At 39.3% G+C, this 13,550-nt stretch overlaps 1 protein-coding gene across 1 annotated transcript; it reads right to left on the bottom strand.

Moving 5' to 3' along the window:
- Window positions 1-8,404: 8,404 nt before the first annotated feature.
- LOC108324490 (uncharacterized) lies at window positions 8,405-10,916 on the bottom strand. The gene is made up of 5 exons (XM_017557437.2): window positions 10,551-10,916; window positions 10,187-10,412; window positions 9,664-10,111; window positions 9,194-9,551; window positions 8,405-9,109 (listed from the first exon to the last, which is right to left on the bottom strand). The coding sequence occupies exons 1-5, from the start codon at window positions 10,914-10,916 to the stop codon at window positions 8,405-8,407; spliced, it is 2,103 nt and encodes a 700-aa protein (XP_017412926.2).
- Window positions 10,917-13,550: the final 2,634 nt, after the last annotated feature.

A 13,550-nucleotide genomic window follows, 5' to 3' on the forward strand; every position in this document is an offset into this window, starting at 1 on the left:
CAGTGTTGGAAGGGGTGGTGGCGGGGTGTCGATGGTTGCATGGCCACTGTATGCAAAGCAACATGTGAACAGGGAGGTGGTGGTGTGAGATATGAACGTGGTTGTTGGTGTGAATCAGAGGGTACGAGATGGGTTTGTGAGTGTAGAGGAAGTAGAAAAGAGAGTGAGGGAAGTGATGGAGACAAAGGAGATCAGAGATAGAAGCTTCAAGCTCAAACAAAAGGTGGGAATGCCAATGGGACCAATGAGATTATAACTGGAAACAGTTTCTCAGAACAAAGGTTGCATTTCAGGCGTTCAAAGCAGAAAGAGCAGCAAAAACAACAACATGGGTTCTTGTTCTTTAGAAAATGGCATTTAATTCAATTAGGATGATGAAGTCTTCTTGGCCCGCGAATCCTTGAAATTTGGAAACGAAATTGCCTCGACGAATTTAGAGAGCTAGCTCTCTGTGTTGTGCGCTACTGAAATGGAAGAGAGAAAAAATTGAATTTGGAGAATCGGTGACGACTACAACAGGCAAATGCAAAACATTCATGAGTCATGAACGTGCATTCTTCCTTAGCATTAATTTAGGTAATTAGTTTCATTGCATGTTAGAGGAGCAGAAGAGCAGGAAAAGTGAGAAAGAAGAACAAAAAAAGTTGGAACATTGCAGGAAATGCAGAGGAGAGAGAAGAAAAAGTGCAGGTTCTTTGCCACGTCACCTGGGAGTGAACTCCGTTTATAACAGAAGAGATCTAATTGATACAATTTATACTACTTTGGAATAAAATAAGAGCATTTTTAAAACCGGATACTAAACAGAAATTCACCTCTTAACATGGAAACGAAGTAAGCATTTAAGCCTTTATTTTAGAAACTCTTTTACTTTATTTGGTAATTTACTTTCTGCGTTTTATTTTGTTGTTATCATTTCTATTTCTTGAATCACCACATGTGTCACTTTTCATTTTAGCACATTTCATATACATTTCATCCATAGTTATCGCAGTCTCATTTATAATTTTTGTAAAGAACCAAATAAGAAATATAAAAATATTGACTTGTTATGCAAGATATTCTTGTGAAAATTTAGGTGAGAAAATGATCAAATTCATTGGGCGTGTGGGTAAGATTGATGCACCAAAACAATATCCTTTACATCAAATTAATCATGTGTATCGATACTGAATTGGGAAAACATTTCAATTGAGATTGAAAACCAATGTTTGATAATTTTGTGAAAAAGAACTTACATAAAGACAATTTAGTCGGAAAAAAAGTAGCGAAAATTGATCGAGACTAAAGCTCTTAGAAATACATCAACATTTCTTCTTTTGTTTTATTAACATCAACATTAGCTTCCGATCAAAATCAAACATATTTTTTTCAATCTATGTTAGTAAAAATTGTCCTTCAAACAATATTCTTCAATTTTAGCTTTTAACAAATATAGGATAAGTTATTTTTTATTGATGTCAATGCGATTTTTTCTTCTATCAATCCACCATAATATTAATAATATGAATTTTTAAGCTTACATAAATTAGAAATAATCCTAACTCACTATTCCTATCACGCCCAATATCTTACATCCTTCAACGATCAAGATTTAAGACAATTTACATACTCATTTTATCTTTTATCCTTTAACAAGTTTTTTAAAAACAAAATCATGACAGAACACAAGCTCTAAAAGGAACAATACCTTATATTAAATGTGATTAACCCTAGCGATATTATTCAATGAACTTTAGATTAAAACATTATTATCTATGTTGGGAAAAAACTCCCTATTCTAGTATACCCAATAATATCATATAAAATAATATCACATAAATTAGAAATCGTGACAGAAAAAGTAATTTAAATATTTTTTTCTTCTTCTATTCTTTAAGGTGTTTTTTAAAACTAAAACAATGACATATAGATTCTGAAACGAATAATACTTCATATGAACGATTATTGACTATAATAATAATAATAATGTCACTTGATATATTTAAAATGATAACACCAATATTAATCACAAATAATAAATAAATACTTTTATTTTAATAAATGTAAATCAATGATAGTTTTTCTTCTGTAAGAAATACTTACAAAAATACTCAACTTTATAGATAATTTAAAATATTACAAATCATTATAATTATATATATATATATATATATATATATATATATATATATTTCTTTACAGAAGAGAATGAAAAAAAGTGAAGATGGTTATTTGGTGGGTGAAGATGAGAAAGAATGTTGTTTATGGTAGAAAATAGTGGTAGGGTAGGCCTAGGGAGCATAGTGGTTTAGAGGTCTGCGTGTTGGTGGCGGCCTGGGACGAGAGCGAGGGGTGATGAACTCGATAGGGGCAATAGGAGGTGGTTGCCTCTTTAGCAGGCGACCTGAAGATTCGGGACTAGGACTAGTCTGTTCAGGAAGTGGTGGTGGTGGTGGTGGGTTCAAATCTTGCACAGGCGAACCTTCACCAGTGAACTCGGCAAGTCTTGTAGGGGCGAGGATGGTGAGTATAAGGAACAAAACTAGCGTCCCAGAGTAACCCATCTTCCTTTCATAATTAGGCTTAATACCTGTTTTTGTCCCTCTTTTTAAGGGAAATGTTCACTTTCATCCTACCTTTTTCAAAAAGTTCAATTTGGTCCCACGTTGTGAAAAAAGTGTCCAAGTTAATCATTTTTTGTCACGGCGTTAAATATTTAACGATTCTGCTGCCAGCTAGGAGTGTGGTGTGCAACGTGGCTTTTTACTTGCGTAACGTGGCAGTGACAGTTTAGGGTTTAACTGAGAACGTGGCAGTGAGATCAAAATTGTGATTGTTAGGGTTTGATTTGGTTTGGGTATTTCGAAATTGGTCTCTGAGGATAAGCATTTTGGAGAACCTGCAAATCAAATTTGGGTGAAAGTGAAGGTGAAATCTGCAGAGGATATCGAATTCCGCAAATCAAATCAGGTTAGAGGTTTTTCGAAAATGTTTTCATTGTTGTCGCGTTTGAGGGGGTTTAACTATGGGTGAAAGGTGAAATTGTTTTATGTGGAAAGTTGTCTTCTTTTGATGCATGATAGTGGTCCCATAGGTCTTACTTGAACTAAAATTAGTGGTCCCCTGTTTGCATTTGCAGGGTTCGGGTAGGGATGTCTGATGACATGTTTCGGGTAGTGGTCCACCATGGTGGGACCTTGATCAAAGAAGTCCCCTTTAATTATATAGGGGGAGAGATAACTAATTGGGACGTAGACCCCGATAAATGGTGTTATTTTGGAGTTTTAGGTTCACTTAACGATATGGGATACATGCAAGTAGAAGAATTATATTACAGTGTCCAACATGTTCTACATAAGGTTGATGATGATAAAGGAGCTATGAACATGATAAATGTGGCTAAGTATTTGGGGGAAGTGAACCTGTATGTTGTGCATGGGGTGGAGGAAGCAACTATCTTACAAAATGATGAGAATGAGATTCTTTTGCTATGTGAAGGTCATGCAGAAAGTGGTGAGGATAGTGGCGTAGGAGGAGAAGCACATGTTGAGGGTGGTGAAGAAGGAATGGAAGACGTAGTGGAGGGTGCAGTGGAGGTTAAGAATGAGGATGCACGGGATGTTGAGAATGTAAGTGAAGGATTGGAGGTTCAGAAGGAGGATTTACTGGATGTTGACAATGAGGATTGGTTGGATGTTGAGCATGACGATGCATTGGAGGTTGAGAAGGAGGATTCAGTGTATAATGAGGATGTTCAGCATGAGGATGCAGAAGATGATGAGGTTGCAGTGGCGGTTGAGAATGAGGATGAAGTTGAGAGTGTAAGTGAGGCTGAAATTGAGGTCGAAAGTGAAGAAGAAGTGGAAGTGAACAGTGATGATGCAGCAGGAATGGATGATTTGAGGGGTGATGAATACGTGGATGATGAAGACAGTGAAAAAGAAACCCAACAGTGTAGGGGGTTGTCAGATGATGAGTGGGAGTCTGATAAGCTTTTAACTCCTGAAAATAGTGCAAGTGAGGAGGATGACAATGATGATACAATAGATGTAGGTCCTTTTTCAAAATATGTAAAGCAGAAGTCCATGGCAGATTACAAGTGGGAAGTGGGCACTATTTTTACTGACAGGGAAGAGTTTAAGGATGCTATTAGAAGGTATGCTGTTCATGCTGGGAGGGATCTAAAATTTATGAAAAATGATAACCGTAGGGTGAGGGTGACATGCATGGGTGGCCAAGGTAAGTGCCCATGGCTAGCTTATTGTGGTTATTTGCCATCACGAAAGATTTGGCAATTGAGGAAGATAATTGATACTCATAGTTGTAGTAGACAACTTAATATTAAACTGATGAATGCTAAGTGGTTAAGTCAAGAAATAGATACATCTTTAGTTGAGAATCCTAGTTTAAAGGTGAGTGATATTCGTACTAAAGCATTAAGAAAATGGAATACAAATGTTACAATATCCAAGGCAAGAAGGGCAAAGTTAATTGCCACAAGAATGGTTGAAGGAGATTTCATAGAACAATATAAAAGGGTGTACGACTATGGACATGAGCTGTTGAGGTGTAATCCAGGCTCAACAGTGCAAATTAAAGTTGACTCTCATAATGGTGACCCAATCTTTCAAAGAATGTATGTTTGTCTGAAAGCTTGTAAAGATAGTTTCATAAGTTGTAGGCCCATTATATGTTTAGACGGATGTTTTTTGAAAGGTGTTTACAAGGGGGAGCTGCTCACTGCTGTTGGTAGGGATCCAAACGACCAAATGCTTCCCCTTGCCTATGCAGTAGTAGAAGTGGAGAACAAAGACAGCTGGACATGGTTTTTGCAATTGTTAATTGAAGACCTTGGGGGCAGTGAAGTATGTGGAGGGTGCACATGGATGTCAGACCAGCAGAAGGTATAGGATATGGTTTTTGCAATTTAGTTAATGATTTTGTATACGATATGGTTTTATTACTAAATTTAATTGTGCAGGGGTTAGTCTTAGCTATCCAAGAGCTTTTGCCTCGGGCAGAACAAAGATACTGTTTAAGGCACCTGTATGCAAACTTTAGGAAAAGGTTTGGTGGGCAGGTATTAAAAAATCTGATGTGGAGTGCTGCAACCACCACATATCCCCAGGCTTGGGAGAGAGAAATGCTGAAAATTAAAGAAGTCAATGTTGAAGCATAAATACCTCATAGCCATTCCCCCAAGGTAACCCATTAGCCATTATATACACATTACTATCACAGATGTATTGTAACCCATTTGAGAAATCTTATTACCACAGGTTTTGGTCAAGGTCTCGCTTCACAGCTCAACCAATGTGTGATACCCTTGATAACAACATCACTGAAGCTTTCAACAGTGTCCTCATTCATGCAAGAGGAAAACCAATTATAACAATGATGGAGGATATCAGATTGTATCTCATGAAAAGGTGGGCCACCAACAGAAGCAAGGTGGCATCTATGGAGTTCACAATATGCCCAAAGATAAAGAACAGGCTTAAGAAAGAATGTAATTTGTCTAGATTTTGGCTGCCAAGGTAATCTTATTACCACAATTTATATACATCTTCTTATTTACGTTCATTGATGTGTTTTATTTCTTTCAGTTGGGCTGCACGAAAGATTTTTGAGGTTAGGCACACTTCATCTGTTGGGAACAAGTTCACAGTGGATCTGGACACTAAAGAGTGTAGCTGCAGAAAGTGGATGATCAGTGGCATCCCATGCTGTCATGCAATTGCAGCAATGAACTACTGTAATGTTCATCCAGATAATTTTATACCCAGTTGGTTCAGAAGATCCACATATGAAGAGGTGTATGCGTCCATAATTTTTCCACTCAATGGTCCCCAACTATGGCAAACCACAAATTTCAATGATGTACTACCACCACTGATAAGGAAGTTGCCTGGGAGGCCGAAGAAAAAACGCAAGTTGGAGGCATGGGAGTTAACTAAGGATGACACTCAAATGCGTGTTGGAGGGCATAGGAAAAAGTGTAGCATTTGCCGTCAGACAAAGCACAACAGGAATAACTGCCCTTTACGGCCCCAACCAGCAGAAGCAAACCACCCACCAGAAGCAACCCAGCCACCAGAAGCAACCCAGCCACCAGAACCAACTCAGCCAACACAAACAACCCAGTCATCAGAAGCAACCCAGCCAGCAGAAGCAACCCAGCCAACACAACCAACACAACCAACCCAACCACCTCCAACTTCCCAAGCATCCCGTCCACCAAAATTCAGAGTCAGAAGAAAAGATAGATAGATAGTTCTGGATCTTTATTATGTACTGTACGGTCTTATTTTGGTAACAGACATGTATTGTCTTTTTAGATGAATTGGAGGATATATGTATTGAATATCATGTACTTTGGTGACAAACCTAAACTGCGTTTATTTCATTAATCAAAGTGCTTTCATCATGTTTTGGTCAAAGCTTGTATTTAGATTTCTAATATGTGCCATTAGTCACTTCTTAAAATGCATTATTGGGTGTTAGAGGACGAGCGTCCTCAGCTAGTGGAGGCAACAGGGCTGAACGAGCGAAGCGAGGACGAGCGTCCTCAGCTAGTGGAGGTAACGAGGGCCGAGGACGCGCGTCCTAATCGCGCGGAAGCGGAGCAAGCGGGGCAACGAGGGGCAAGGACGAGCGTCCTAAGCGAGTGGAGGCAACATGGCTGAACGAGCGAAGCGAGGACGAGCGTCCTCAGCTAGTGGAGGTAACGAGGGCCGAGGACGAGCGTCCTAATCGCGCGGAAGCGGAGCGAGCGGGGCAACGAGGGGCAAGGACGAGCGTCCTAAGCGAGTGGAGGCAACAGGGCTGAACGAGCGAAGCGAGGACGAGCGTCCTCAACTAGTGGAGGTAACGAGGGCCGAGGACGAGCGTCCTAATCGCGCGGAAGCGGAGCGAGTGGGGCAACGAGGGGCAAGGACGAGCGTCCTCAGCTAGTGGAGGTAACGAGGGGCGAGGACGAGCGTCCTAATCGAGCGGAAGCGGAGCGAGCGGGGCAACGAGGGGCAAGGACGAGCGTCCCGAGCGAGCGGAGCGAGGACGAGCGGAGCAAGGACGAGCGTCAAGTTGTGATATTGTGTATTGGGATACCCAGAGTGGCAGTAATAAGGAGTTTTTATTCAGTTAAGTACCATTGTCAATAGCGAGAGGCAAGTTACGTACTCAGGCACGTAACACTGAGTCATATGCATTATTGGGTTGACATGTTTCAACATCTTTAAACCAAATGGAGAGCTTGTATTTAGATTTGTAATATGTGCCATTAGTCCTCAATCATATGCATTATTCGGTTCACCTGTTTCAACATTTTTAAACCAAATGGGGGACTGATTCGAACATTTTGTACATTGCATTGCATAACTGATGTTACACCAACCAAAACACCTTCCCATTGTCAACGTACTTCTTTCAAGCATCCAAATACATAACAGGTATTAAGCCAGCTTATAACAAATACCCAAATTCACGATCTAACTAAATCAACCTAACCACAACTTCAAAATTACAAGGTCAACCACAATAAACACACACAAAGCTATAACTAACAACTTCATCATTTTCTGGATTTTTTGCAAATCCTTCACTGCATTTTCCAGCTCGCTTATTCTCTTCAGAATTGTGCAATCTTTTTCATCCACGTTGTCTTCACAACACCACTTGAAAAAGTTACAGCAGCTCCCAATTGAAGATCCACCCTGTTATTCACCATGTTAGGGAATCTATGAACAAATGCATCAAATCAACTAAAGAAAACATTAACTGACAAGGGTATACTTAAAACCTTGTAATGAGGACAACCCCAAAAATTTCTCCCAGCATTCTTCGTGGTTCTGGCCACTTTCATTACTGCAATATCACCACAGTAACAAGTAGGGATTAACCCACCTCTAATGTCAGAAATTGGCTCAACCCTTGAAAAAGAAGCTGTTGTTGGAAAAATAACCCTGAACCGGTGAATGAATCAAAATTCATTATCTTTGGAGGAATTACACTTCTTGTATAGAAATCAGCTGCATAGTTCTCCATTTGATGACTGTGAGTGAAAAAACGCCGCTGATCTAATTGTTCCTCTATAGATGGTCTAACATGAGGTGCATCTTCTGCCTCATTGACAGTTTCTTTTCCCTTACGGGTTCTTTTTGACCTTCTTGTTGATGATGATGCCATCTGAGAATTTGTTCAACAACAAGCTCTTTATTAAAACAACAAAAAAGGATATGATAACACAGTAGTTCTATATAACGATAAAATCAAGAAATGATACATATTCAACCAAATCATTACATCGTTAATATAATAGAAGTAAAATATTACATCCACCATAGAAAAATAATAAGTCATAATTAAATCACTAATACAGAATTGCGTCCTTATACTAATAGTAGTAAGTCATATATGGAAATTCTTAACAGTCACCGCCCGATATCATTTTATATAATTTGTTCCACCGCTTATGTGGTGGCAATCCCATCAACCTCTTCGTGCATGTCGGGTTTCGACATAAGAAATCATAGCACTGCTCTAGCAAATTATCGTCACTGATGTTCATAGCAGTCAACATTTCATAAATGTCCGCCTCAGTATATGTGTAATTGGGGGTGCGACAAAGAATCTCGGTTTGGGAACGTAGTATTTCATTTCTGTCCTCCATCGCTGATACTTGACGCACGGCGGCATCAGAAATTACCCCAAAATGTACATTTGATGAGCTTAGTACATTTGCAAACCCATCCAGACTAGTGTTCAACTTATCAAATTGGGTATCAATAGAATCCACCATAGGTGCCTTCCTTTTCGAGCCTCGTGAGGAAGAAGTCCCACCAGATGGGACGGAAGGCACAGATTGAGTCTGGGCCGGACTATATTCATCAACAGATGGAGGAGGCGATGGTGGAGTTGGGTCTCTGTATCCTGTCCACTGAGACTGTTCTGGAATGAACTCAACATTTTCATTCAAATCAACAGTTACATGAGGACCAACACATTGTCTTCGAGCTTGACGAGCAGTTCGAACACCACTCCCAGTAGCTCGATCAGCTGCCCATAACTCTACCATTAAATCGTAGTGTTTTATACTGTTAACTCTCCACTTCGCCGCAGCTGGCCGCGACTGCAACAACAAAGACAATAAACACACTGCTTTATATTAAGTATATTAAGGATCCACATAAAAAATAAGTATTTTTATAAATACCTGAATCAGGTCAAGCCAGACTTCGTCCTCAGCATGAAATGTCATGCTTACTGGATTCCAAGCAAATCCACTCAATCCAGAGAACAAGTCATGCACCTCACGCCATTTATCCTTTAACACTTTCTGACGATTTTTCACATTATTTTTTGTAACTGCGACATACCCAGCGCTGTGAAGATGATCAACTATGTTAGTATATGCTTGGGTTGTCCAGCTTCCATCAACCCTATTACCCATTCTTGATTCCTCGATCATGCAGTGTAGTAGACGTGCGTCCATGTCCTCTGTCCATTTCATGAACTCTCTAGTAGGACCAGAGGACAGAATGGCGGGTGCCTTACCCCTATTCATTTTATACCTAAAGAGTCAACAAATATGTTGTAAGTTAACATAAAACATCCTTAATAATATGTTCTTCTCATACAGATAAAAATAAATTAAAATACAATACAATCAAATACAATAACTACGATGCTTGGTAATCACGCCACATTTGATCAGCTATACAATCCCTAATACTACTTCCAATCCTATGGTCGTCTTCTCTAACTTGAGATGAAGGCTGATCATGTTCTTCCCTTTCATTCAACTCGTTATCAACTTCATCGAGTAAGGAGTCTTCGTTATCCACGCCCCGAATGAAGTTGTGTAATATACAACAAGCTAGTATGATATTAGTCATCGTCTCCAATCCATAGTGTGGTTCAGTGCCACTTCCAATGATAGGGAATCTTTTTTTCAACACACCAAAAGTTCTTTCAATTACGTTTCTCAACGACGAGTGCCGATGATTAAACAACTCCCGTGCATTTTGTGGTCCTCTGCGTGTATATTCTTTTAGGTGATATCTGACGCCTCTATATGGAGTCAAAATTGTGCTTTTCAACATGAAACCTGCATCACCTAGGTAGTATTTTCCTACAATTTTCCACATTCAAAGGTAATTAGCCACTACTAAATAGCCTCATGGACATCGATGGTTTACACACTCACGTTGGGGGATAACCAACGGATCATCTCGATCAAGAGCATTTTTCAATATTCTTGAATCGGATGCAGTGCCTTCCCATCCAGCAAGAACGTAGGTGAATTTCATGTCGAAATCACACGCCGCAAAGACATTTTGTGTTGGCCAATCTTTTCTTCCTCGAAATCTCGGAGCTTCAGAACTTGGAACCCTTACCCTAACATGAGTACCGTCTACGGCCCCCAAACAATCCTAAACATAAAAATATTAACTCATCATATGTCTCATAATTTGTTATCATCCTTGTTCAAATAACATTAACAGATGTAATCAAATCACTACCTTAAAATATGGATAAAATCGATTGTTGTTCAACACATGTGGATGAACCTCATTTCCTGATGGTTGTATTAGAAATTCTGATTCTAAACTTAAGATAGCGTCCAACACATTGTGAAAGTGTTTGCTAACCGTCGAACCTGATCGATGGAAGAAAAAGGCCACACTACGATTCTTAACATTATGACCAATTATATGAAGAAATTCAGCAACTTGTTCCTCCACGGTCGACCGAATTGCGTCCTTCACTAACCCAGTTGATCTTACTCTCTCACAAAGATTAATAAATGCCTCTGGACCCATCCAAATAATGTCGCGGCAACGATGAGTATGCACAAGATATGACATTAACTGCTCCCTACGACGGTCTCTATCAGGTAGGTAATTGCTTACACTACTGGAATCAGTGGAGTACATATTCAAGATACTGAATGTGTGTGCAACAATGCATAACATTGTGATTGCCGCAAGTGATGTGGTTATTTGTAAGTGTTGACGTATCATTCCAATAATCTTGAAGTCTACACCAACCACATCATCATCTATATCTTCACGATCCAAATATGATAAATCTAGATTTTCTTCCATCTATATGTACTTAAACAAAATTACATACAATTAATTTTATCTAACTTTCATATGATCATTAAACATACTTCATTCATTCATACATTCATATATCATATCTTAATATATAAAAAAAACATTTTAGATAACAAAAAAAAAATATTATACGTTAAATAAACATAATACATTGCAACAATATTAAAATATAAAACCCTATTATATTAACATAATAAGTTCTAAAAAAATATAAGTAAAATAACATGCAATCCTGTATTCATTATAAATAAATACTTCAAACAGTGATGAAGAAATACCTCTTGAAGCCTTAACAATATATAATAGAGATTGATTGAATATAATTTTAATGATCCTCAATTGATGCTGAAAATTTCTACACCAGATTCACCACTTCAAATCTTAAAATTTCTCCACCAGATTCACCACTTCAAATCATAAACTTCAAAGCCTCACCTTAATAAAACAAACATCACACAGTAATTAGGAATATATCAATATATTGGCCAATAATACAACAAAAAAAATTTTTCACCATCATATACCTTTAATCAAACTCAACTGTTCCAAGAACCACAACAAAACTTCCCTGCCTTTCACTGATAAAAACCAAAACAACCACCACGAACTGGAAAGAAATCCAATTTCCCTTCAACTACTTTCACTTCCTGCCATAACGTAACACATTTTTCTTCATTTTTCTTGATTGTTGGCTACACCTGTAACACAATAGGAGGTTGTTAACAGCCTTTCCCCTACTACGAAATAAACTTAGATAAACACGTTGGTCTCCATGAACCTAACCTACCTCTGGAACAATGATCGTCCACTACCTCCCCCCTCCCACAACCTTCACAACAATGGCACCGGGATGCTTTGCCAAACTCCTTCAACTGCACCTTAACCAAGCTACTTCTTATATTGCATCAGCTGCACGAATCTTGTCCAAGAAACTCTTCACAACACCTTCCCCTACCTCAACATTCTTCACAACTCCTTGACCTGCAACAGACAAAAAAATACACTAGGTTATGGTTGTAAATTGTGCTAAATCCTCACCTTCCTCACGCATAATGCATCCTTCACTCTGATCCCATCCACACTCCATCCTCCATCCTCCACCCTCCACCATCATCCACCTTCGTGACCTTCAGCTCTTGGCTGTCAACAACGACAACACTTGGCTGCATCCTATCCTCTACTACGTCCAGCCTCCACCATCATCCACCGTCCTCCACCTTCCTCCACCTTCCTCACCTTCATGCCGGTATGTGAAGAAGAAGAACAACCTGCAGGCCATCCGTTGTGCATCGTCCAGGCTCCGGCATCGTCCACCTTCCTCTCCTTCATGCGGCTTTTTCAATTACAAGAGCAGAAATTTTGCACTGCTGGTAACCGGTTACTCAGTGCGTAACCGATTACATATGGCTTCCTTTTCATGGTCTTCAGCGTAACCGGTTACACCCTCCAATAACCGATTACACCACCCTCAGTTTTAACTTCCTTCACCTGTAGCCACATCTCTGCAACGTATGGTTGATCTTCACCCAGCCATTTCCTTCCCTTCAAAACACAGCACCCTTCTTCGTCTTCAACACCAGCCCTCCACCACACACATGCCTCCAACCTGCAAGAACGTCTAAAACTCTTCACACCTCACAATTACCTGATATGAACAACTCCTCTCCTTGCACAAAACTTCAGCTCATCCTCATACAACACACTTTACTCTGCATACACTCACTTATTTCACACACTCATACACTCACCGAACCCTACCTTTTGAAGGGGTCTTCGTCAACTTCAAACTCCATCTAATTGAGACCAGCTCACCATGCACGAATGTTTACTATTTGGCAGGAATCTTTACTATTTGGCAGGAATCTTTGCAGTTGCAGAAGTGTAGTGTAGGGTTGTGTCAAGCACAGAACCTTATCTCTGCACAACCCAGCCACCCCTACTCGCATGGCCTTTGACCAACAGCAAAAATGAGAATTTCACTGTAGCATATGCGAAATGTGGGTAATATTTTATGTAAATATGTACAGGGTATTACGGAAATGGTTCAGGGAAATTGCGTAAATGGGTAACAATCCGCGCAAATCATCTCACTTATGCGAAGATTGTTAAAATCGTGTCATCCCGCAAATCCATCCTTTTCCATCCGCGTAAATCGGTCCAAACGAACACGCTTACCTCTACCTATCGTCGCTCACAAATCACCGTGAACAGTTAAATCCGCGCATGCGAACACAGCCTAAATGTTTTTAGAAAAAAGCTAATGCGCTACATTTCTTCTCACTTTCTACCTTGCACAAACTTTACCTTCGATGATGACAAATATTTAATGCATTTTAGGATTTTCATTATTGACCTAAATATGCTTTTTTTTATCATTTTCGGAGTATGTAGTACATTGAGAAACATAATTTTTTTCAAATATTTTTCTAAATTAAGTTTCTCCTTTAG

This window comes from Vigna angularis, chromosome 3, assembly GCF_016808095.1.
Source record: "Vigna angularis cultivar LongXiaoDou No.4 chromosome 3, ASM1680809v1, whole genome shotgun sequence".
NCBI lineage: Eukaryota > Viridiplantae > Streptophyta > Magnoliopsida > Fabales > Fabaceae > Vigna > Vigna angularis.

What these genes read in the sequence shown, in the direction of transcription:
- LOC108324490 (XM_017557437.2), bottom strand. Translation starts at nt 10,916, where the DNA reads ATGTACTCCACTGATTCCAGTAGTGTAAGCAATTACCTACCTGATAGA. An exon ending in TACAACCATCAGGAAATGAG is followed by an intron (nt 10,413 to 10,550) that starts GTTCATCCACAT and finishes TTTTATGTTTAG; the next exon opens with GATTGTTTGGGGGCCGTAGA. An exon ending in TCTGGCTTGACCTGATTCAG is followed by an intron (nt 9,110 to 9,193) that starts GTATTTATAAAA and finishes TTGTTGTTGCAG; the next exon opens with TCGCGGCCAGCTGCGGCGAA.